General features: G+C 42.6%; 2 protein-coding genes across 3 annotated transcripts in view; both read left to right on the top strand.

Moving 5' to 3' along the window:
* LOC131746068 (protein argonaute-1) overlaps positions 1 to 7,296 on the top strand; it is a 34,840-nt gene extending 27,544 nt beyond the window's left edge. Inside the window, exons 16-19 of one of the 2 annotated variants that reach the window (XM_059047031.2) lie at positions 1,374 to 1,508; positions 2,122 to 2,223; positions 2,551 to 2,750; positions 2,992 to 7,296. In XM_059047031.2, coding sequence (XP_058903014.1) covers positions 1,374 to 1,508; positions 2,122 to 2,223; positions 2,551 to 2,750; positions 2,992 to 3,100 — 546 coding nt within the window. In that variant the 3' untranslated portion in view covers positions 3,101 to 7,296. The remainder of the gene's footprint in view (positions 1 to 1,373; positions 1,509 to 2,121; positions 2,224 to 2,550; positions 2,751 to 2,991) is intronic. The other variant, XM_059047026.2, reaches the window with a different exon arrangement.
* Positions 7,297 to 14,274: 6,978 nt separating this feature from the next.
* The window catches only part of LOC131746051 (protein argonaute-3), a 130,327-nt gene continuing 118,247 nt past the window's right edge, over positions 14,275 to 26,354 (top strand). Inside the window, exon 1 of the mRNA XM_059046998.2 lies at positions 14,275 to 14,707. Within this exon, the coding sequence (XP_058902981.1) occupies positions 14,689 to 14,707 (19 nt within the window). The 5' untranslated portion in view covers positions 14,275 to 14,688. The remainder of the gene's footprint in view (positions 14,708 to 26,354) is intronic.

Raw genomic sequence — 26,354 nt, 5'->3', positions numbered from 1 at the left:
AGTCATACAGTGTTTCCTAAAAAACCAGGTGCATTTATCATAACATGTCTGTGTTTAGAGATGTCTATTGACCTCACATAGCCTGGGGTTAAAATTCAAACTGCTTAATAAGCAAAGCAGTCAGCAGTTATTAAGCCAGTACTAGGTTTTATATGTTTTTACTTAATTATTTGTTTTAGTCTTCACAACAGCTTTTGTGAGGCTGATCTTATTAGTAACTTTAGTCAGTGTGGAGAAAATGAGACTTAAAGGAGTTAAGTAACTTGCCCAAGATAATAAAATTAGATAAAGCTTGGGTTTAAACCTAGTTCTAATTGATTCTAAATTGTATTCTACCATACAGTTTTTACTCCCTATACCTGACATTCAAGGCCACAAGGCAACTACTGACTATGGTTTTTCACCTGTGGCTTCTTTAGCTAGTCCATTTTTGTATAATACTCCTTTTTTTCAGGACTGAATTTATCTACTCCCTCTACACCCATTTCTGAACTATGTGTCTAGTCTTCTATGGTGGTCCCAATCCTGTCTGCTCTTAGAGCTCATGGGTAACTTCCATTTTCCTTCTGATCCTAAATTCAGCCTTACTTTGGGCATTGTGATTTCTCTCTGAACCTTGGTTCTGTGTCTTGATGTTAGGTCTAATTATACATAGGAACCAGGTGAGTGCTCTCTGCTGATACTAAGCCTCCCAGCTAGGTTTTATAGGAACATATCAGGTGAACTGTCTACAGGCATACCTCGTTTTATTGCACTTCGCTTTATTGTGCTTTGCAGATACTGCATTTTTTACAAATTGAAGGTTTGTGGCAACCTTGCGTCCAGCAAGTCTGTTGGCACCATTTTTCCAACAGCATTTGCTAACTTCATGTCTCTGTGTCACATTTTGGTAATTCTTGCAATATTTCAAACTTTTTCATTATTATTATATTTGTTATGGTGATCTGTGATCAGTGATCTTTGTTGTTACCACTACAACTCACTGGCTCAGGTGATAGCAGTTTTTAGCCATAAAGTATTTTAAAATTAAGGTATATACTTTTTTTTTTTTTTTTAGACATAATGCTACTGCACACTTAATAGACGATAGCATAGTGTAAGCATAACTTTTATATGCACTGGGAAACCAAAAAATTCGTGTGACTTACTTTATTGTAGTGATCTGGAACTGAACCCGCAATATCTCTGAGGTATGCCTGTATAAAGCTGATTTTGGTAGGAAGGGCTTATCATCTCTAATGGTTGGGTGTCAGCTTATAAAGAGAGGCTGAACAAAAAGCCATATTACAAGTGGCAACCCCTTAGTTCAGAAAGATGTGTGAACTCAAGAGGAGCTGTATGTCTCTTTGTCTCCCTCCTCACCCTGTGCCTAGATCCTCCACTATGAGCTGCTGGCCATTCGTGATGCCTGCATCAAACTGGAAAAGGACTACCAGCCCGGGATCACTTATATTGTGGTGCAGAAACGCCATCACACCCGCCTTTTTTGTGCTGACAAGAATGAGCGAGTGAGTGAGGGATTGAGGAAGCCACCCATACCCTTATCTTGTCTCCCTTCTCTTAATATGGAGGAAGCCCTTGAAATAAAATCTGGGGATTTAGTCCTTGGCCTGTCCATCTTCCCTGGCCCCTTTCTTCCCTCTAGCTCTTGTGGCCCTTCCTCTGCTGCTTCCTTCCCTTTGTTTCCCCCTTCTCCCCTCCTTCCCTTATACTTCATCTCCCTCCTCCTAGCTCCCTGGCCTATAGACCCCATATATAGACCAGCTCCCAGAGAAGGGAAAGGGAACTTCCATTTATTGAACTTCTCCTATGTGCCAGACACTGTACAAGGCATCTTCCTCACAGCAGCCCTGTGAGGTAGGTACTGTTATTATCTCTAGTTTAGCCTCAGAAAGGTTAAATGACTTGCTAAGATCACACAGCTAATAAATGGTGAAAGCAGCACTTAAACACAGGTCTGTGTGACTTTAGAAGCCTATTATTTCAATTCCCAGTACCCTCTGGGAACAGCAACTTCTACTTTACTCTTGGGATTCTGATGGAATCAGATTAGAATTGAGTCGGGGCCCTAGTTAGGGTCATGCAGGTCTTGGGATCTCGGTTGTCTTTGTCTCTATACAGATTGGGAAGAGTGGTAACATCCCAGCTGGGACCACTGTGGACACCAACATCACCCACCCATTTGAGTTTGACTTCTATCTGTGCAGCCACGCAGGCATCCAGGTAGCTGGGCTATGTCCTGGGGTTTCCAATGGGTCACAGATTAGTTGATTATTCCCACTGCCTCTAGAATATATCATTCCTCACTGAGTGGCATTCAAATCAGGATTGTTCTCTAATAAGCCCTTTGTGCACTTGAACATAAGTGCACTTTGAACGACTTAGGCAGGCTGCCCGTAAGATGGGTGCTTTATGACATAGGTGGCTTTGTGTCTGCCTTTTCATGGGTGGGTCTTCCAACCCAGCCATACTCTTAATAGTGATCCTGTTCCTTATCATCAGCCATCCCCTCTGCCCAACCTGGGGCCCCTCACCTTCCTATCTTCCCAGGGCACCAGCCGACCATCCCATTACTATGTCCTTTGGGATGACAACCGTTTCACAGCGGATGAGCTCCAGATCTTGACGTACCAGCTGTGCCACACTTATGTACGATGCACACGCTCCGTCTCAATTCCAGCACCTGCCTACTATGCCCGCTTGGTGGCTTTCCGGGCACGATACCACCTAGTGGACAAGGAGCATGACAGGTGAGGCCTGGGATCAGGCTGGCTTCCTTTTTGCTTCAGCCTCTGGTACCAGACCCTCTCAATTTTCCTTGGGTAGTAGGAAATGAGTATTGTCCAATTTGATGTCCTTGGGCTCGTCAGCCCAGATCTGGGTTGGGGTTTTCTCTTAAATTATTATGGGAATTGGCATCCTAGGGGTGGGGGAAGGAATCAGTAGCAGCTCAGTTCACCAGGAAGGACTTCTTTCATTTTTCCTTTTCAGTGGAGAGGGGAGCCACATATCGGGGCAGAGCAATGGGCGGGACCCCCAGGCCCTGGCCAAAGCCGTGCAGGTTCACCAGGATACTCTGCGCACCATGTACTTCGCTTGAAGGCAGAACGCTGTTACCTCACTGGATAGAAGAAAGCTTTCCAAGCCCCAAGAGCTGTGCCGCCCAAATCCAGAGGAAGCAGGGAGGAGGGAGGTGGGGCAGGGAGGAATGCAGAAGGCCTTGTTTCCTCTACAGAGGGGGCGAAAGGGTGGGGAACAGGGCCAGTAAGCCAGACCACCAGCCAGAAATCTCTGATATTCACCTCATGCCCTCCACCCCTCACCCCATCTTGTCACATCTGGCCCTGACTCCACTGGACCAAGAGAGGCAGCCCTGGTGCCCACCATACACACAGATGTCGCATGTGACTCACAGTGCTAAAGACTCATGCCTGACAGCTTGGTAAGGTCAGCTCTGCAGCCCTGCAGACAAAAGCTGGGAGGTTTGGGTTTGATACTTTAGATGGGAAAGTGAGGGGCTTGAGAAAGTGGGTGGGAGGAGGGAGGATTTTTTAGGAGCCTTAATCAGAAAAGGTCTAGATTTGTTTAAGAAGAAAAACGAAACCAGATGCAGATCAATATTTTAGGATACTAGATGTTTTAATGGGTTGAGAATCCAGCTTGTAGGAAGATTTTTAATGCTAATGGTTTTGGTTGCCCCTCCCCCAGCTGCCACTCCTCTTTCCCTTATTCCTCTTTCTCCACCTTTTCTACCCCACCTTACACCTTCTCCCTGACAGACATCCAGCCCCTAGTAAGACTTAAGGCACTATGGCACTTAGCTCTGAAGTGACACGACCCTGTCTTCCTTCCGCCTGCTGGTGGGTAACCAGTGCCTTCCCTGTAACGGTAATGCTGCAGAACTGCAACCTTTTGTACCTATTTTGGGGGGTGGGGTGGGGGCGGGGTGGGGGTGGGAGAGGAGGTAGGTGGGGATGAAATACCCCTAACCCAACAAGCCTCCAACCAGAGCGCCAGCTATTTTGCATTTGAAGGAGTTGACTTACATATTCATTGAGCTTTTAAAAAGATCGCCACCTCAAGATAGTTAAAATCCATTGACATTTGCACTTTCAGACATGACAAGTCTCTCGGAGCTGCTGAGGTGACTGGCCTCTGGCCTTTCCACTTATGTCTCCTTTCTTCCTGTCCCCGCTTCCTCCCCACCTGCCTGGGTCTGGAGTTACTTTCATAGCATTTCTCACTCTTGGCTTCTTTTTTTTCCCTGATGGTCAAGTCCGTTTATGTTTCAATATTTTTTAACTGGGGTGTCTTTTAACAAACGATCCTTAGGTCTAAAATAAGGAAAAAAAAAAAAGCAAAAACTAAATGTTATTTTTATACCATAACTTGAGTCTATTGCCAAAATCTGGAAATCCCTCCCATGCCCAATGAGTTTACATCCCAGAAACATTGAGCCTGTCAGAAGGAACTATGTACCTGACTTGTTCTTTGGCCTGGCTCTGTAGGGGGTGGTTATCTCCCCAAGGTGGGGCTCAGTCTCCACCCTTCCTCTGTGCAGATAATATCTTTCTCTTCCTGCAGGCACCCCTTCTGCACTGCCCTGCACTCTTTTCTGCAAGTGCATCTTCCCTTCCTCTGGACTGTCCTCTGACACTTTGGCTTATCCCAGATTTCAGCGTGTCCTGTGGATAGGCTGGGGAATTTTGCTGCTCCCTTTTGCTTCTGTTTACACAAATGAATTTTTCCTGATTTCCCACTAGGGCATGTGAGTGGGTGGCATGGGCTTTTTTTTTTTTTTTTTTTTCCCCCCCTCTCTTCCTGGGTAGAGATGGGGTTTGGCTGTGTTGCAGAACTGGAAAAGTAGGGGGTTCTAGCTTGGGGCCTGTTGGCCTTGAAGCAAGGCTTCCTCATTCCTTGACTGTTCATTTTTTCCTGTCCCACTGCTTGGGATGAGGAATTGCAGCTTCAGTGTAGAAATTCCTCTTTTTGAGGAGCCTGGGCTTGGGCTTGCCCCAATCTGGTGATGAAGCCATGACACTTTAGACCTAGCTCAGGCTTGGAGGCCAGCCAGAGGAAGGGCCGGTCTGAATATGGGCGTATGAAGTTAGAGCTATACCATTTCCCCTCCCCAGCAGCCTTTGTACAGACCCAGATTTGCTATGCAAAACAGTCTATCCCAGTTTCTGTTCTGGTTGGCTACTTGGTTCAGCAACTTCACAAAACGTAGCACAAACATTGATTATGGAGAAGGCATCAGGACTGTTGAGTAACTCTTCCTTTACTTCTTTCCTGCTGGCTACAGTGTGGGGTGCCCCATGGGCATAGCCCAGCTGAAGAACAGAATGGAGGGCTCTGGGAGGAGGCAGCTCACTGGAGAGCCTACATTCCTTACACAAGTGCCTAAAGAGAGTGATGCCAACACTCCATCTGCCCTGTCCATCGCCTTCATATACTGTCTATTTCGTGTTCAGTCACCCTTTGGGGAGGGGAGTTCGCTTGGGACAGTGGGCTCTGAGTGTTCTCTTCTCGGGTGTGTTTTGGGGCTGGGATCAGGGCAGTATTCCTGGAGGGTCCAGTCATTCACCAGCATTTTGCAAATGTCCATTGAGAGCTGGTGGCAGCCACCTACTCTCAGCAACAAGTTTGTGTTCTCTCCTTTTTCTCTCTTTGCCTCACTCTCTCCAGTTGGGTTTTGAGCTGAGGCTTGAAATGCATTTTTTAGCCCTTTGGCATTGTACATGCCATTTAAGAAATAAAAGCAAAGAAACAGCTTGGCCAATGGCAAGAATATGACATCTTGCTGTGATTTTCTTTATTTCTTTTTATCTTTGAAACTTGAAAAACACCCTTGACCTTGAGGATTACTCTTGTTTGAAAGGTGGCGCATGCAGATTGAGAAGTGGTGTTGGCAACAAGCTTTGGCTTTCTTTGATTTCGTTAAAGTGGTGCTTCTTACTTAGGCTCTGAAGAAGCTCTGGGGAGACCCCAGCCTCATCCTCTTAGAGAAGTCTCCTGCTCCCTTTGTTCCACTCTTTTACCTTCCTTTTCCTCTTCTCTCTTTCCCTGGCCTCCTTTTATTTTATTTTCTGTTCACTCAGCTTGCTTGCTGGCCTGCCTGCCTATCTGCCTTTGTGATGATGAATTCTCTGCATGGCTACAATGATCGCACTGTTCGCTGGCAAGGTCAGGCTCAGCTCCTCAGCTGCAGAAGACTAAGAATCTGCTTCCCAAGCCCAGTGATGTCCTCACTGGGCTGGACTGCCCTCAAACTTACCTGAGGGCATAGCAGAAGGCCTGCCCAACAGGCATGAAATCAGGAGGGCTTCTGGCAACTTCCACACCTGTCCACTCTTTGGAGTTGGTTTCTCTCATTGCTTTTTCTAGATCTGGTTTCATTTCTCTCTACCTGGGGCCTCCCTTTTCTGAGGATGTCCTAGGGTTGACCTACTTTGTTATCCAGCATTGAAGGGTTAGGGGATAGACATGGGGGAAGAAGAGAGGGATGGGAAGAGAATGGAGAGAATTTGGCTAAAATCTGGGAAAGGAGAGCGCTGCTCATTGATCACTTTTCCAGTCCAGCCTAACTCATTGGGGCTGAGGTGCTACTGCTGGCCTCTGGGGGTAAGCCTAAGGCTGTTGTTGCTGGGAACTTAGGCTTAGATTAATGCTGAAGAAGGTACCTAACAGTGTGAAACCTCCCTAAAAAGCCCCCACCTACTCAGTAGCTTCACTGCAGCCTCCTCTTTGGCTAAGCAATGATGTTCTTGGATAGTTTTCTTTCTCTTGTCCAGAATTCTGTAAATGAGGCCAGCAAGATGGGCAGCAGGGGGACACTGTGACTTCTTAGCTGGCCCATAGGATATCTGCAAGGCTGGTGGGACAGTGTTGTAGACCTGGCATCATGTGTAACAAAGAAGGATGAAAGTTCCTTCCCCTTCAGGGTAGAGAGACATCTCTAACTAAAATGCAGTTTTGGAAATTACATTGGGGAAAGTTAATTTTATTTATATTTGCTGGGCATAGGCCAATCCAGGATGGTAGCTGGGATGCCTTCCTTCTTAAAGTCTGATCATGGCAGGGTTATGCAGGGCACTCTTTCCTCTTTGGCCTTCTGAGCAGACTAAGGAGAAGGGATTCTCTGGTTTTCTCTTTTCGCCCACTTATTAGGACTTGCCTTCTCCCTGGACAGGGAGAGAGGCTAGGTTGGTGCTCTCCCCTTACTCTACTCCTACTGACTTAGAACCTCTGGCTGCTGTTTGGGAGCCCAAGAAAGGTAGTGGAGGTTATGGGCTCAAAATAAAAGAAAACAAAGCAAAAAAACAATAAGGTGGGGAAGGCAGATTTCCTTCTTTAAAAAGGAAAATAGGAAACCCTCCAAGGATTGTGCAAGTAAAGACAATATGTCGAATGCACTGACCCCCCTGGTGTAGTAGCAATAAGGAAAAATGAAATGACTTTTCCTGTGCATACAGTCCAACCTGATTGGTGTGTGATGTTGCACTTAGCAGCCATCTGGTGGGCATGTGTGTCTACTCTGGGTTTCACTTTAGTTTCTAAACTTTTTATCCCTCTCAAGTCCAGCATGGATGGGGAAATGTCCCTGGAGCCCCACAGCTGTGTACTTGTTTGCATTTGTTTCCCTTTGAGACTTGTGTTTGTGTCCTGCTTTGAGCTGTACCTTGTCCAGTCCATTGTAAAATTACCCCAGCAGCTGTAATGTACAGTTTCTTCTGAAGCAAGCAACAGCAGCAGCACAATTCTGTGTTTTATAAAGACAACAGTGGCTTCTATTTCTAAAGTGCGGTCTCTCTCTCTCTTTTTTTTTTTCTTAGCAAAGCAAACTGTTGGGATTAATTATAATCTCTGATAGATTTTACGTTAGAATAACAGATTGTTAGAAGAGCAGAACCATCATTTTCTAAAGGAGTAAAGTGGGTAAAACAAATTCGACTGTTGAAACTGCAGATGGTATGTAATCACTTCACAGGGCCTCCATTTATTCTTCATTCAACAGACATGCAAAGCACTGTGTCTAGAAGTATTATGAGGGGAGTAAGCAGGCACAATTCAAAAATGAGGAAAACAGTGTTTCTCTCCTTAAGGAGTTTAAAAAGTTTGGTGGTGGATATGAGTAGCCAAATGGTTCTCTGGTACCATTTAGAGAGATTATGAGGACTGGAACAAGGCTATAGGGCTATATCAATGAAGATAGAAAGGAGAGAGCAAATTGGAGAGACACCCAGGAGATAGCATTAATAGGACTCGATGATGGAACAGGAAGAGAGGAGTAGAGGCTAATAATGTTCACTCTTCTTGAGCAAGTGAGTGTATTGGCACATTCTTGTAGCCAAGACCGGGGGGAAAGGGAGACTATAGAAGGAAGGTGGTAAATTTTGTGAAGAAAGACAATTAGCCTTGTTTAGACTGAGTTTTGAGGTTCCCATGGGGTAACAAGGTTAAGGTTTCCAGTAAACATTTATGTTTTGGTGCTCAGGGAAGACTACAAAACTGTAGTTATAGATATGGAATTCATAATCGTATAGATGGTAGTTAAAGCCATAGGAATGAACAAGATGGCTTAGAGAAAGAGTAGAGCAAGAGAAACCTAGTGTGCGACTGTAGGAAACGAGATGAGAGGAAGTAGAACCTACGATGACGATGAAGGTCAGATCACTTGTAGATACCTTGTATGTTTTTGACTGCTTTAATGAGATGGGAGAATAGTCAAGAGAGTGGAATAGGATTTAAGAAAGACAAGATTAACAACATGAAAACTGCTGCAGTAAAGGGGGAGGGGTATTTTTTTCTACTTAGTTTACTGTCTTCCACCCCATCTTCTCTGGGATCTCGTAAGTATATGGTCATTCTCCAGTATTTTTTGAAAATGAGCATTGGAAAACCTAACTTAAACCAGGCTAAGACTGGGACTTCCAGGTTGTTCACCACAACCACCAGCACCATTTCCACCTCCAGCTTCCTCCTATCCTCAGGAGATGCTTGTAAAAGAATAAAATAAACAAACCTAATTTTGTTCCTAACTAGTGTCATAGATGGTGTTCCAGTGCACTCAGTAGCACTTAGCAACTTGCTCTGTTTACTCTCATGACTTGTTTTCCCCAGAGCCTGTGAACTTCTAGGAGCAGAAACTACATTCTATTCATTTTCGTCATCTCAGGGCCATAGCATGTGTCGGGGGGGGTCAATATTTGTGAGAAGAAATGAGCTAGAAATCTGTGGTTCTTGAGTACAGAGGGGAGAATCAAGAAGTGATACTGAGTATACAGGATGGGCTCAGTATTCCTGAATCTTCAGGTAAGCAGAAACAACCAGATTATCATCACCTTTTCTTGCTCTCACCCCAGCTTCAAGGTTCTATGATTTTGTGCCTTAAACTGTTGGTGCAGTTGTCAAGCATGTAAGTTCAGCATTCCTCCCTGGTACTCCTAGAGTATTGTTATTTCTATGTATTGGGGGAAGATGGCACAGAGAAGGATTCTGGCACAGGGCCCAGTGAGAAATTTCAGTGGCAGTTAGTATGTACAAAAGTGGGCCTAGGGGCTTCCCTGGTGGCGCAGTGGTTGAGAATCCGCCTGCCGATGCAGGAGACACAGGTTCGTGCCCTGGTCTGGGAAGATCCCACATGCCGCGGAGCAACTAAGCCTGTGAGCCATGGCCGCTAGGCCTGTGCATCCGGAGCCTGTGCTCCACAACGGGAGAGGCCACAACAGTGAGAGGCCCTCATACCGCAAAAAAAAAAAAAAAAAAAAAAAGTGGGCCTAGCATTCCTCTGGAGGTCAAGTGTTCAAATTGCTAACCTGTGGCTACCCCTGCCAGATTTCCTTGGAAGCAAGCCAGCCAGACCCATGCTCCTTTTCACCAGCAAGGAGTAGTGAGGTTGGTTGGACTTGAAGAGCAAACTGGAACATGGAGGAGGTTTTTCCCAGTTGAAACAAGACTTAAATTTATGACCGTTAATGAAGCAGAAAGTGTTTAGCAGAGCGAATGGGAAGATGATTATTATACCACATTTTGGCTATAAATTCCACTGCCATAAATGAATGATGTTAAAAAGATTTTAGCATTTGGCTGTTAGTTGCTACTCAAGAGAAAAACATGGTGGGAGCCCAAGGCCTGATTATCTGGTCCTAGAGCTCAAGGTTTGATTTAAAGCTTGTACTAGCACCCCTGGATATCCCTTCTCAGGACTGGTTGAGCAGCTTTCCCTCTGCCCTGTCAGTTGGCACCATATACTGTAGCACATTCTTGTCTGTCGAGTGCCTTTAGGGTAGAATGAGGCTGTGTATTTGTTGGGTATCACTTGGCTTAATAGACCCCAGAATCACATGGCAGTTAGGGTTTGGTGGCTAAAGGAAAGGGTTATAGTGCAAAAAGAAGCATATTTTCAAGTTCTGAGCCTGGGCCATCCTCAGACTACTGTCTGTACTGCCTGAATGTAAGGAAGCATTGGATTGGAAAATTAGCTCTGTTTTTCTTCCTAGTTTTCAAGATATTTATTCCTTTGGCTATAAGCTAAGGAAACCTGGCAGGCTTAGAAAGTGCACAGAGCATGACAGAAGCACTCTTTTAAAGCAGCAGTGTTGAGGAGCTGGGAAAGTGGACTTGCTGGAGGTGAGGTGCATTTAGAAGCTCTCCATTTAAGTACTACAACTACCTTCCCAGGATACCATATCAAGATTTGTTTAGGCCACTGTGGCTTACCCTGCAGGAACACACTGTCCTCTTATTCTAGACTGCAGCAGCTTCACCACTGTCCTCTTGGCAGTGTCTTTTTGGGACAGAGAAATTTTGAGGAACTTTTCTAGGGACCTTCCCCACCTTCTGAAGGCAAGGAACCTTCCTTGTAAAAGAGGCAGTGGGAGCTCCTAGCCAGGTTTTTGGGTTGTTAATGGAAGTGAACTGGGAAAGGAATAGGGACTTTGGGTACTTTGAAGTACTTGGCTAAGGTGTTTTGTACAGTATCTATTATAATTTGGTTGCATCTTCACAGCATTAGTGTGAAGTAGTTTATCAGTTACCTTCAATTGCAATAACAAAACCCAAGTAAATTGGCTTAAATAAGGAAATTATCACATGACAAGAAGTCCTGATTTCATATGGCTCCAAGGTTGGATGATTCACTGGCTCAATGATAATATCAACATAACAGATTCTTGCAATCTTTTTGCTCTGCTGTCCTTTGTGTTGTTTTATCCTCATGCTAGTTCACCTCAGGATCCCAAGATGGCTGCTATAATTCCAGGAAGGAAATGCTGACAGAACAAAGTTTAGCAGAAGAGGGACTAATTTTTCCCAATGTTTCATTTTATTTTTATTTATTTTTTATTTTTTATTTAATTTTTTGGGGTACACGGGCCTCTCACTGTTGTGGCCTCTCCCATTGCGGAGCACGGGCTCCAGACGCGCAGGCTCAGCAGCCACGGCTCACGGGCCCAGCCGCTCCGCGGCACGCGGGATCCTCCCGGACCGGGGCACGAACCCGCATCCCCTGCATCGGCAGGAGGACTCTCAACCACTGCGCCACCAGGGAAGCCCCCCAATGTTTCATTTTAAAGAAAGGGAATCCCTGGAAGCCCCAGCAGATCTGGCCTAACGTCTCATTTGCTAGAAATGGGTCATCTTCCCACTATTCTGTCATTGGCAAAGCGAATGAGATCGTCAATCGTGAGTGGCTTAGATTAATTACAAGTTATCCTATGAGTCATGTGGATTAGAAAGACAAGTCATGTTTACTAGGCAAGAAGGGATAAAAGACTCTTGGGTAGGCATCAAGCAGTGTCTGCTCTACCTAGCTACTCTGGTTTTTACAGATGAGGAGTGTGATGTTCAGAGAGAGTGACTTTCCTAGAATCACAGATAGTAGCAGAGGGCCTTCATTGTCAGCTCTGACTGTCCCTAAAGCCAGTATGTTTTATATTGTGTTCTGCTGCAGTACAAAGTAGCTTACTTTCTGCTGTGTAAAAATTGCTTGTCTCAGAGAAGAGATTTCAAAGTGTCAAGTCGGCTAACTTCAGCCCATGCAAGAGGAAAGGGTTCTATCCAGTTGCTTTCCTCATCCAGTGATGTTTCTCTAGCACCTGAAGCTTGGAATGCAACTTTCAGAGGGCACTGATTTCTTTGCCCCCAAGATTTCTGTACTATTTTACAGTTCTCCCTTCTGAGAGCAACCAGTACCACTAGGGATGAGGGCAGAGTTGCCATTCTTGAAGCCCACTTATTTATTGGTCCATCCACCTGCCCCACAGATATTTATGGGATGCTGCTATGTACGAGGCACAGGCACTGTTCTAGGCACTGGGGCTATGACGGTTAAGATACTCAAAGACCCTGCACTATACCCTTAAGAGCAGACTCATTTGGAAATGAGGTTATCCAAAACTAGGATGTGCATGTTATCAGGGGAGAGCCTCATACAACTTGGCTTTGGGCAGAATCATTCAAACTTTTTTGCCTTCCTACTTCCTGATACTACAATTCATGAGCCTTTCATAATGAGCTCACAGGTGGGGTCCGTGGATAGCAGAGGTAGATGGGAAGGCATCATTGACATTTATTAAATTGGGCTGAATTAGAAGGTCTCAATCCTGTTAAATCCATGTCAACAAAGCCAAGAAGCTTGCAGTCATTTAGGGAACCAGTTGAGGAAGTTGAGGGGTGAAAGACTCTCCCAAAAGAGTTGGTATTTACCCCTGTTGAATGCTGCTAAGGACTTGGATTGTGTAGAGTCAAAGATTGAAAATAACTTTTAAGATACAGTGTTTCATCTAGTGACATTTGATATTTTGAAATTGAGGAGGGCATTTTCAGTATTAGGGGTAAGGATGAGAAGGAAGAAGTGAGGCAGAATTGGAGTCTGATATGGGTTTGAATCCCATCCATTTATTGTTTATGGTAGGTGCATCTAATAAGTGCTTTAAAATGAGAACAATAGTAAATGCCCTCACAAACATTTAGGGAGGATTTTCTCGGTGCTTTATGTACGTTCCCTAACTTCACAACTGTGAGGAAACTGAAGCCCAGAGGTTCAAATGACTGATCCAAAGTCCCACAGTGACTGGGGGGGAACTAAAGATAGGATTTTTTTTCCCCTTTCCTCTTTGTCCCAAGCTTTAAAAAAATAATGTATTTTGACTGTTAAAAGTCTAAACATAACTGATACTTAGGGAAAAATCATGAATCATTCCTCAACCTGAATAAAATAGTATCACATTTCTTTCAGGCAACAAATACTAATGTGCTGGTCCTAATAACCTTTTAAAGCTTACATTCTAGAGGAGGGGGCACTCAATAAACTAGTGAACAGAAATTGCAGACTGGGAGAGGGGTTATTAAGGAGACACTGAAATAGTATAGAAGAGTACCTCACCATAGATCGGAGGTCTGGGAAAGGCATCTGAAATGTCTTAAGTTGAGGTATGAAGAGCGGTTGTGGGGCGGAGGGGAAGGGGTGAGTGTGAAGAGGAAGGAGAGGGCTCCTGGCCAAGGGAACCAGAAGCAGAGAGGCTCCAGGTCTAATAAAAAAGCGCTTTCCCCGTTAGGGGAGGCCGACCAGTATAGCTGTCGCATAATGATGAGGAAGAGTCTCGCTTGAGGGGAAAGGCAGGGGCCCCGTTATGCCTACAGCTGGCCCCGCGATGGAGTTTGGGTCCTGGTGTGACCAGGCGTTATTAAAGAGTTTTATAACATGGAAATTATTCGATCTGATGTTTGTGTCAAGTCCTGTTTCATAATCTTTCCCCAAGTTATATTGTACATTCCCCCCCCCCCCCCAGAAAAAAACTGGTCGTCAAAGCAACTCTACAGGCTTGATCAACTAACTGTTGGTGGTCACTTGACCGCCTGCAGAGGAGGAGGTGCGGGGGTCGGTCCCAAGTGGGCGTGGCGGGAGGGCCTCGAGAAGAAGGGGGCCTCTCTCCAAGACAAGATTGGCCCGGGGCCTTCACAGCTGCAGGTCTTGGTCCTGCATCTCAGACCAGCCACGCTTCAGGAAGGCTCCTGTCCAGGTTAGCTATGCCGCCTTCCGCGACCTTGCCTCGGGCAGGCACTGTCTCGCACCAAGGTGGCGGGAGGAGTCCAGCCCCTCGGGGTTGTCTCCAGCCGGCACGGCCGGGCAGAGGACCGCGGGAGGCCAGGCCCCGCCCAGCTCGCGGCCGCTGGCCGCACCCCATCGCACTCGCCCCAGGCCCCGCCCAGGCTCGGCGCCCGCTCCGCGACACCTCCCCTGCGTCCTCTGCGCCGGCCGCGCCCGCTCAGACGTCGCGCCCGCACGGTTAGGGCGGAGAGGCTCGGCTCGGATGTCGGGCGAGAGCCCGGGCAGCGGAACTGACGCCAGCAGGCTTCCGGGGGCGGCCCCCGGGGAGGTCGGCGGCGGCGCCGCAGTCGTGGAGGGGCACTGGGATCGTAGGCTGCCGCGGGCGACGCAAGTTCCGCACAGAGCCCGTCTCTTCTCGCATCACGCTTCTTCCTCTCTCCTAGTTGCGCGCTGCCTCCCGACGGCCGCTCTTCCTGACGAGAGCTTTCGGAGTGCGGTTGCTGAGGAGAAGCCGTCACCACCCTGCCTCGGGGCCGAGTGAGGGTTCCTGTCGCGCCGCGTCGCCCGCTGCGCCGCCTCCTTGCCCTCAGTGGCGGGCGCCCTTCTCGCTGGAAGCACTCCCCCCAGCTCCATGAATGGAAATCGGCTCCGCAGGTGAGTGAGTCAGAGCTGCTGCCGTCCGTTGGGGGTAACCGCAGAGCATCGTCGCTCCCTGCGCCCCGGCCCAGGTGCGCGAGGTGAGCGCCGTCCCCCTTCGGTCCCCCGCGCGGCCCTTCCTCCGCCTCCCCGCAGCCCCGCCGCAGTTCCCTGGAGCCACGGAGTAGGCGATGACACTGCGGGGAGGAGACGCTGCTCAAAGGATTGAAGTTTGGGGTTCCCTAGGCGGTATTACCCTTTTTTCCCCGGAGTCTAGAAGGGTTTGCCATCTTTTTTGTTACTCCAGTTGAAGATACAACGGGGTGTGTGTTCTTTAATCGGGTAGTGTGTCCCGTAGAGGCACTGGGTGGCCAGCCTTCTCCCTTATGTATCTCCCTTATGTAGTTGTGAAGATACATTAAGATAACAGATGAGAATTAAGTTTGAAACAGGTATTAGTGCAACGTCAAATGGAAGATGGAATTTCTTCCATCCCCAGTTCTTATCTATGTTTGTGGCAGCATGGTACAGATAATAGTTCCTGAGGATCTTGGAAATGTCATATCAGCCTGGATCACTGCTTATGTGAGGAGGTAGATCTTAAAATTGCTGACTATGTGTGTGTGTATATATATATATATATATATATATATATATATATATATATATTCATTCTGTATTCCCTAGAGAATCGGCTGTCATATTGGAAATTTGGAATTTAAGAAAACTGCTTCTCTCCTTGGGAAAAAATGACAGTCTTGAGAAAAAATTGCATCATGGGCAGTACTTACCTTAGAAAAAGCACTTTTTACGGTCTGTAATTAATTGAAGGACATAAAGTAGGTGTTACATAACGATTTGCTTTCCAAATGATCATATTTGGTATGTTAAATTTGGAAGTATGTTTCATCCAGCCAGTCAGTTTTATAAATTAATTATGAAAATATTAAGCGGCGGATGTCTTCTTACTAATAGTACCACAAGTCCCTGAAATTAACATCTTATTTTGCCAACTTGGGAGGCACCTGAATATGAGATAAGAAAAACTTAAATGAAAGAAACCAGTGACATAATGATATTAAAGATTTTGTTGACTACGTTAAGGAGTATAATTGTCAAGTAGATGCAAAAAACCCTTAGGAATTGTAGAGCTGGGCTGGGGAGAAGGGTTTATTACAAGTTTTATTATATGGAATTTTCTCTAATCAATTTTTACCATGTCTCCTTTGCATGCTCTTTTTTTTTTTCCACGTCTCCTTAAAAAGGGAAAGGTTTGTCTAGATTGTGAAGAGCTTTAGACTCTCGTTTGTTTATCATTGATTTGTAGGTTTCCGAAACTGTCTTGCCTTTGTTTTCCAGTTTTCTAATAAACTGTTTAGGGAATGTGATGATTTGGGAGCTATACGTGATTTTTACATAACTGTTCTGTTGTTGAGCCTGGAAAACAAACATGAAATTTAAACATTTACTACTTATCCTAAAATTTTAAAGATATTTCCAAAAATTTTTAAGGTTCTTTTCTTTTTTGGGTTTTTCATGTGAAATTATTCCCAATATATGGACAACATCTTAGAAAATACTTCTGAAGTCAAACTGCCTAGCCAAGGGGTCCAACTTGCCAAGTACGATTCAGTAAATGCTCCTAAGAATTCTTGAGCTATAGATAAGTTTTACGTCTTTTTGCATGGGCCGTTGCTGAAATATATACCTATTTAACTGTCCTCACATCTGCGGAGGTATAGTTAGATTTGTCAGCCGTATGCTTGGACATCGTGAAACACAAAGTTTATTCTTCAGTGCAGTTTATACATGATTGACTGTAATTTAATGATGAAGATAAAGTATAATTTGGCTTAAGATTGTCATCAAAAACAAAATTTTCATTCTTCCTGAGACGTGTAATTATTATGCTGCAAGTGAAATCGAAAGCATAGTTGGGAAAAATGTGCAACTAAGTCTAAAATCAAGCATTTGACAGATACATATTTTGGTTTAAAAAATTTTAGATGCATATTTTCTCTGATAGTCTATTGAGTCAGTGTTGGATCTTAGCTCTCCAATTTTGTTCTAAGTTTTTCTTCTGTGTGGAGATTCTCAAGAATCATCTTATGGCAAAATATTTTAAATTCTAATTGTTAGGTGGATACATAGAAAACTTAAATTGATTTACATTAGAGGACTAGAGATACAAAATCTATATAATTGTTTCTTGGCAAATCGTTCTTCACTAAAAGTTAATATTTGTCTGTTTTTCCCTTTTGCATGTAATATTTTAAGTGATTTTTTTAAGGATGTCCTGTACAATGTAGTGATTTAGTACTGTGTGAACTCTGATTTAACCAAAAAGCTGGCAGGCACAATTGGTTTTTAAATAATAATAATCAGTAGTTTAGCATCTGTGCCTATGACTCCTTAGTTAGGGGAACTTCTGATGAAACCCTATTTTTTTATACTTTATTTACAGCTGGACTAAGAGTATATATGTTATATTTTCATTCCAAATAAAATGGGAATAAAAGAAGCAGAAATGTTCATTAAGATATCAGTTCTCCTGAGTAGCTATTTTTTAGGACTGTACTATTCTAGTCTGTATTTTTAGGTAAAGTCAGACTACTGTTAAGGGCAGAAGGAATTGTACTTACCTACCAATGGAAGAAAAACATTTTCTATTACCTTAAATTAATAATAATGCAAAGTGATTTGACATGTTTGGTAGATGTCTTATACAGTCTTGCAAAAGTGAATAGACTATGTTTCTTAGTTATCGTCTTGAATTCCTGTTTGAATGTAGTTGTTTTAGGACTCTGTGTTTCTTTAATAATAAAAATCAAGAAAAGTCATTTGACAACAAGTTCCAAAGGATGTGTGGAAGCTAAATTTGAATGAGGTGGATAAAAGTTGTGGATTCAAAGTACTAAAATATGTAATGCCATTAGGTTTTCAGTTTAGAATTTCTTTAATCCCTTGGGAAATGTTTTTATTGTTATATAGATTTTCTCACTTGTAGATTTTTGTCTTGAAGAAGATAAAATGCTGTTCTGTCTAGAGGGCATGAATTGTAAACATGGAAAAGGTTTTTCTACTTTGGTGTCACTTAACTTTTAGCTAGTGCTGCTCTGGAGTGGCCATTATAACTTTTTTTCTAGTATTTACTGCTCTTGACTGGCATTGGGACTTAGAAAAATGTGCAAGATTATTTTGATTTTTGTTTTAGAATTTAATTTCTCTGACAGTGATGGAAAGCCCTGAGGGAAAACTGTAAAGGAGTCAAGAAACAACTTTTTTCTTCTAAACAAAGGCTTGAAAGTAAAGCGGGGGAAAAAGAACATCTATGAAACCGTTAAACGTAATTCGATTAACATGATGAAGACTTTAAAAAATTATCCTTGATTTCATCACCCTGATATAACCACTCTTTAAAGTTTTAAACCAATTTCCAAGCTAATATATGTATTAATTAAAAAATTTTTTTTTAATTAAGTAATTTAGGAAAGTGGTTAAAATGAATGAAACAGTTTCTAAGTGCAACGTTTGCTCTTTCAGAGAATTTTATGTAATAGGTTGATAATTTAGAATTAATTTATATTCTCCAGTGGGAACACTGCATTTGTTTGGTTCTGTAGGCCTGGTCTGAAAGTATGCAAAGAGGCCAGAGGCCCTGTAAAGGGGACATTTCCAGGAAAAGTTCTATGTTGTACATGGAAAAACCCTGGCTCGAGGTAGAATTCTTGCCAAATTGTCATAAACTGTTAGATTCTAATTGAATACTACATTGCTTTATATCACAACCATCTTTTTTCACACTGGTTTCCATAGTCTTAAAATAATTGAGGGTCTACCTGAAAGATGAATTAAATATTATATTTCGTTAATCTAAAAAATTTTTTTCCTCTTATAATACTTAAAACTAGGATCTTAAGTAATTTACGTGTGGTTTTGTTTTGTTTTAATGGATGGGAGGAAAAGGCAAGTGATCTGTTTTCAGGAAGGTAAAGCTAAAAAGATAATTTATTTAAGAATAGTATTCTTTCCAAACCTGTTTAGTCTCGGTTTGTTGTGATGAACAGCATTCACCAGACATTCCTGCTTCTAATTCAGTTGTCTAGGATACTCAATAGACCCTCATTCTTGGCTCATTAACAAAACAGATGTGAGAAAGAATATTGTGTGGTTTTTCAACCATAGTGGTTATGCTGTTGGGATACATGAACAGCCTTTCTGTATTTGGAGTTTCTATAGTTTTCTGCCATTATCTGTGTTTTTAATATTAATGATTTTCTTTGGCTACCCATTGCTTTAAAAAAATAAAGACTACTGAGATTTAGCAAAATCTTGTTACACAACTGATGCTTTCTCTTATATCTTAAATGTGGGCTCTCTGTGGTTTGGTTGCAATAAAAAATTATGTACATTAGCCTGGAATGTTAGTTTAATGAAATAATCTGGAAGAATTCTGTGTTTTAAATCAGCCAGTTATTCTTCCGTTGTTTCTAAATTATCAGGTTCTTGAGAAATCAGAAGATATCTGTAGGATATAGTCATGGGATATTTTTATATTCTTCATTTTTGCAAGAAAGTGTTCTCGGTTGTAGGCTTACATAATACAATTTTTGAGTCATTACCAATATTTGATATTTTAACTGATTTCTAAATCTAACAACAGAAGTTCATTAATATATCTGAATTTTAAAAAAGGTTGAAGAATAGATTGCAAAATAGGCTTATATCTTAGGCTTATATCCGGCAGGTGGATTCTCAACCACTGCGCCACCAGGGAAGCCCAATATATTTATTTTTTCAAAACAAAAATAAAAATTTTTTCCTGGTTGTAAAATGCATGTTTATTATTTTTTAAAAAGCAAACAGTATAGGAAAGTCTAAATTAGAAATGACAATAATATGATCCCGGGATTCCCTGGTGGCGCCGTGGTTGGGAGTCCGCCTGCCGATGCAGGGGACGCCGGTTCGTGCCCCGGTTCGGGAAGATGCCACGTGCCGCGGAGCGGCTGGGCCCGTGAGCCATGGCTGCTGAGCCTGTGTGTCTGGAGCCTGTGCTCCGCAACGGGAGAGGCTACAACAATGAGAGGCCTGCATACCACAAAAAAAAAAATAAATAAAAATTAAAATAATAATAATAATAATATGATCCCATTCTCCAGATAAAACCATTGCTCATTTTTTCTTGTATATCTTCTCAAACGTCCATCCATCTGTCATCATATTAATTGTTTTTAACCTGCTTTTTCTACTCAGTATTGTATCATGGATATTTTTTCTTATCATTACTTATATCTATATAGCAATATAGCAATATAATAATTTTGACTGAGTACATAGCATTTAATTTTTTTTTTTTTTTTTTTTTGGCTGCACTGCGTGACTTGTGGGATCTTAGTTCCCAGAGCAGGGGTTGAACCCAGGCCCTTGGCAGTGAAAGCGTGAAGTTCTAACCACTGGACTGCCAGGGAATTCCCACATTTAATTTTATATTATTAATTGGTGTCATTGATGGTGGATTAGGTTTCTTTCCAGTTTTTTATAAAATTATAACTAAAACTTTGGTAATTATCTTAATATATACATCTTTGTATAGTGATCCAGTGATTGCTTTAGGATAAATTCCTAGAAGTAGAATGGTTGAAACGAGGTATCCCATGAATATCAAAGCAAAAGTTCCCAGTGAAAATCCATAATTTGGTAATAGGCTATAGTAGTGCTATAGTTGATTCTTATTTATTCATTGCTTATTTTCATCAATCACATTTACTATAGACTGCAATTTAGTTTTGGACTCACTAGTACATGTTAGATTGTTAGGTCAGTGAACAACACACACATATGCTTTGAAAATGTATGGTTTTTTGTTTGAAGTTTAACATGGTTAGTTGTTATTAGCCAGTACTTGCTATAGCTAAATGAAAAGTTTGAGGTAGAAATTCCAGATAGTGCTTTTTATTTCTGTGTAATTACATTTTCAACTCTAGTGGGCAATATATGTATTTGTTAAATAACTAAAATATGCCTCTCTGGAAGTATAATTTGTTGTATTGACAGAATTATTTCTTCTAATGATTTACATTAAAATATTTTGTATACTTAAATTTGATGATTTTATAGTCAATTACAGTAGAGTTCTGTTACATTGCTTATTCATGAAACAGAATTTTGGTTTTTACCAGTTTGTATAAAAAGCATCAGGGAAAATAACAATAATGGAGAAAAAAATCATCAGTGTAATATAGTGTAGAAAGCATGGGTTTGGGAAACAAATCCTGGCTCTCAAATTAACATGGTAATGATGTGTCATTGTAGGTTCATCGATTTTAACAAATGGTCCACTCTGGTGTGGGGATGTTGATATTCGGGGAGGCTGTGCATATGTAGGGGCAGGAGGCATATGGGCAATCTCTACCTTCTGCTCAGTTTTGCTGTGAACCCACAACTGCTCTAAAAAATAAAGTCTATTAACAAAAATTAATTGTGACTTTGGGCAGTGCTTTTTATCTTCCTTAATCTTAGTTTCCTTATCTGTATAATGGTGTAGTAAAGAGATTCAGTATGCAAAGGAAATGACATTCCTCTCTTCCTAATTTTTAATACATTTTATTATAGAAAATTGAGGATGTATATGCAGAACTGTATAATAAACTCCCATGTACCCATCGCCCATGTCCAGTCATGTCCATTCTACTTTACCCTCCCCTGTATTTTTTGAAGCATATTCTAGACATAATAATATTTTATTTATAAATATCTACTAAGTACATCTATACGAGATATGGGGGACTTCCCTGGTGGTCCAGTGCTTAAGACTCCATGCTTTCACTGCAGGGGGAGTGGGTTCAATCCCTGGTTGGGGAACCTTGCAAGGCGAAGCCAAAAAAAAAAAAAAGAGTTATGGACTCTTTAAGCCACAGTACCATTATCACAGCATAAAATAATAGTATAACCCTTTATATCAAATATTCAGTCAGTATTCAAATTTCAACTTGTCTCAGATATTATTCTTTTTTTTTTTTTAAACAGTTTGCCTTTTTAAATTTTATTTCATTTTTGAGTCGGGATCCAGATAAGTTTACCACATTGTGAATGACTGATATGTCTTTTAAGTGCCTCTTAATTTGTAAGTTTTCTATCCTCTTTCCCCCTACAATTTATGGATTGTTTGTCCTTTTAGACTTTCTCACAGTCTGGATTTTGCTGGTTCCATCTTCATGGTGTAATTTAACGTATTTCTCTAAATTTACTGTAAACTGCTAGGACCAAAAAGCTTGATCAGATTCAAGGCATGTGGGATCTTAGTTCCCCGTCCCATCAGGGATGGAACCCCCATCCCGTGCAGTGGAAATGTGGAGTCTTAACCACAGGACCACCAGGGAAGTCCCCTCAGGGTATTCTTTTTTGTTGTTGTTGTTGAGGGTAGGAGTTTATTAATTAATTTATTTATTTTTGCTGTGTTGGGTCTTGGTTTCTGTGCGAGGGCTTTCTCTAGTTGTGGCAAGCAGGGGCCACTCTTCATCGCGGTGCACGGGCCTCTCACTATCACGGCCTCTCCTGTTGCGGAGCACAGGCTCCAGACGCACAGGCTCAGTACTTGTGGCTCACGGGCCTAGTTGCTCCGCGGCATATGGGATCCTCCCAGACCAGGGCTAGAACCCGTGTCCCCTGCATTAGCAGGCAGATTGTCAACCACTGCGCCACCAGGGAAGCCCTGTAGTCAGGTTTTTGTCCCTGGAAGTTCACTGAAATTGCTTTTATCAAAGTCAACAAAGAGGGCTTCCCTGGTGGCGCAGTGGTTGAGAGTCCGCCTGCCGATTCAGGGGACATGGGTTCGTGCCCCGGTCCGGGAAAATCCCACATGCCGCGGAGCGGCTGGGCCCGTGAGCCATGGCCACTGAGCCTGCGCGTCCGGAGCCTGTGCTCCGCAATGGGAGAGGCCACAACAGTGAGAGGCCCGCGTACCACCAAAAAAAAAAAAAAAAAAAGTCAACAAAGAATTTGTTAAACCCAGTAGTCAGTTCCCAAATATTAATTTTATTTGTCTCTTTAACTTCATTTGATTACTTTGCTTCCTTCTGGACATTCCTTTTCCACCTGGCTTCCTGGCTACCACATTCTCCAGGTCCTCCTCCAACCTTATTGGCTATCACTTTTCTGCTTCCTTTGCTGTTTCATCTTCATCTCCCCAATTTCTAAACATTGGGAGTTTCCCAGAGCTTATTAGTATTCCTCTGTATCCTACCACAGTCTGGGTGATCTCCTCTGGTCCAGTGGTTTCAAATATCACTAATATGCCAAGGGCACTCATATCTACATCTCCAGCCTGGACCTCTCCCTTGAACTCCACACCCATCTAACTGCCTACTGGATGCCTACTTGTACAGAAACCTTAATGTTAACGTGTCCTAAAAATCCTCTTGATTTCTTCTCAAAGCTATCTATTATTCTTGAGTCTTTCCTGTCTCAGTAAGTGCATTTCCAATTCTTTTAGTTGCTTAGACTGAAAAGCTTTGAGAGCTCTTTTCTCTCATACCCCACACCTAATCCATTAGCAGTTCCCATTAGGTCTACTGTCTAAATATTTTCCACATTGACCTCATTCGCATAGTTGCTACCACCCCTGCCCTAGCCAACATTATCTTTTGCCTGGAAAGTCGACTAGCCTACTAACTTGTCTCCCTGCTTGTACTTTTACATATAATTTTTCATACAGCAGCTAGAGTGATTGTTTAAAAAAAGTTTAAGTCAGATCATAATGATTCAGAACCCTTTGTTGGTTTCTCATGTCTCAGAATAAAATCCAAAGACCTCATCATGGCTTGCAAATCCTGTAAGATCTGATCTCCCAGTATCTTTCTGACCTCATCTCCTACCGTTCTCTCTGCTCCAGGCACAGTGGTCTCCTTGCTGTTCATCAAACACCAAGCAAACTTCTGCGTTTTCCTTTATACTTGATTTTTCCTTGCCTGGAATGCTCTTTCAGCTGTCATGACTTTTTCTTTCACTTCTGTTTTCTGCCTACTTGTCACCTTTTCAAAGAGGTCTTCTTTGACAGACCTATCTAATATGGCTAACTACCCCCCCACACACACACACATTTTCTATCCCCGTAACCTATCTTATTTTTTTTTAAATAAATTTATTTATTTATTTTTATTTTTGGCTGCATTGGGTCTTTGTTGCTGTGCGCGGGCCAAGCGGTGAGCGGGGGCTACTCTTCATTGCTGTGCCCATGCTTCTCATTGGGTGGCGTCTTTTGTTGAAGAGCACGGGCTCTAGGTGCGCGGGCTTTAGTAGTTGTGGCACACGGGCTCAGTAGTTGTGGCTTGTGGGCTCTAGAGCGCAGGCTCAGTAGTTGTGGCGCACAGGCTTAGTTGCTCTGCTGCATGTGGGATCTTCCCAGAGCAGGGCTGGAACTCGTGTCCCCAGCATTGGCAGGCGGATTCTTAACCACTGCACCACCAGGGAAGCCCTAACCTATCTTATTGTTTTATAGCAGTTATTACTACCTAATCGGCAAAAAAGAAATACAATATAATCTGCCCCACACCCCTATAAAACCTTCATGAGGACCAGGTCTTTATTGTTATTATTAAAATTATTATTCACTTGAACAATGTTTGGCACTTAGGATACAGTAAATATTTGTTGAACACATTTACGAGTCAACGAATGGATGACTTAATGAATGATAGACTTTCAGCACATGTTAGTTTGTAGTAGTATAGTGTACTGATTAAAAGCCCAGGCTCTGAAATCAGACTGCCTATTTGCAAATCTTAGCTTTGCCACTTTCTGTGAACATGTTTTTTAATCTCCTTGTGCTTCAGTTTCCTCAGTATAATATAGTACCTGCCTCAAAAGTTATGTTGTAAGAAATCACCAAATGTATATCATATATATAATATTCAATACATGTTAGCTGTTATTGTTGTTGTAATTTTGGGATATCCTCAAGTATATTGTGAACTACTTAAGCAAAGTAACTGACTTATTAATTAATCCATGTATCTATAAAACCTCGAACATAATAATTGTTCAATAAGTAGGATAGGTAAATGACATTTTATGTTTTTGATTTTTAAAAAATTGTCTGTGGGGGCAATGAATTTCAGAAGAGAATGGGGGTTATAGAAAAATAAAACATTATTATTAAGCCAATCTTGATAGTCATCACATGTAAATAAAACAGCAGAAAGTTATTTTTTTTAACACATAAAAGGTTTTTAAAAATTGTAATGCCTAATGCTAGAGAGGGCATAGGAAAGAAATTTGGTGATAGTAATGCATTCATATGCCAGTTTGGTAGTAAATACCAAGAGTCAGAAACATGTTTCTGTTCCTATCCTTTGACCTGGTAGGTCTATTTCTGAAAGTTATCTGAAGGAAAAAATACTATATGCCACTTTCCCTCTCTAGCTCCCCCAAATAAAACAGTAGGTGCTTGATGCAGAGAAATTCGCTTAGCATAGTTGTGTGAAATGTTGTAGCTGTTTATTTATATTATTATTTATTGAAGAGCTACTACTTTTTTAATGGCTTCTGTGCCAGGCACATCTAGAATGTATAGGTCATTTTATCTCTCTTTTTTTTTTTTTTTTTTTTTTTTTTTTTTTTTTTTTGCGGTACGCGGGCTTCTCACTGCTGCGGCCTCTCCCGCTGCGGAGCACAGGCTCCAGACGCGCAGGCTCAGCAGCCATGGCTCACAGCCCAGCCGCTCCGCGGCACGTGGGATCTTCCCAGACCGGGGCACGAACCCGTGTCCCCTGCATCGGCAGGCAGACCCCCAACCACTGCGCCGCCAGGGAAGCCCTATCTCATTTTAAAAATAAGGTAACTGAATGTACCTCAACATAAGAAAGGCCATATATGACAAAGCCCACAGCTAGTATCATACTCAGTGGTGAAAAGCTGAAAGCTTTTCCTCTGAGATCAGGAGCAAGACAAGAAGCCTCCTCTCAACACTTTTATTCAAATAGTGCTGGAAGTCCTAGCCAGAACAGTTAGGCAGGAAAAAGAAAGAAAAGACATCTGAATTGGAATGGAAGGAGTAAAATTGTCTCTATTTGCAGATGACATGTTGTTATATATAGAAAACCCTAAAGACTGCATGAAAAACTGTGAGAAGTAATAAATGAATTTAGTGGAGTTGCGGGATACAAAATCGATATACAAAATCTATTGCATTTCGGGACTTCCCTGGTGGTCCAGTAGTTAAGAATCCGCCTTCCAGTGCAGGGGACGCAGGTTTGATCCCTGGTCGGGGAACTAAGATCCCACATACCGTGGGGCACCTGAGCCTGCGCACCGCAACTACTGAGTCCGTGCGCTCTAGAGCCCACGTGCCACAACTAGAGAGCCCACGTGCTGCAACTACTGAGTCCATATGCTCTGGAGCCTGCATGCCACAACTAGAGAAGCCCACGCAAAACAATGAAAGATCCCACATGCCTCAACGGAGATCCTGCGTGCCGCAACTAAGACCCGATGCAGCCAAATAAATAAATATATAACAAAAAAAACAAAATCTACTATATTTCTATACACTAACAAATATCAAAAAGATAAATTTTTTGAAAGTCCCATTTATGGTAACGTCAAAAACAATAAAATGCTTATGAATAAATTTGACCAAGAAAGTCAAAGATCTACACATTGGGCTTCC

This window comes from Kogia breviceps, chromosome 1 (genome assembly GCF_026419965.1).
Source record: "Kogia breviceps isolate mKogBre1 chromosome 1, mKogBre1 haplotype 1, whole genome shotgun sequence".
Classification (NCBI taxonomy): Eukaryota; Metazoa; Chordata; class Mammalia; order Artiodactyla; family Physeteridae; genus Kogia; species Kogia breviceps.
This window is presented reverse-complemented; position numbering and strand designations above follow the sequence as displayed.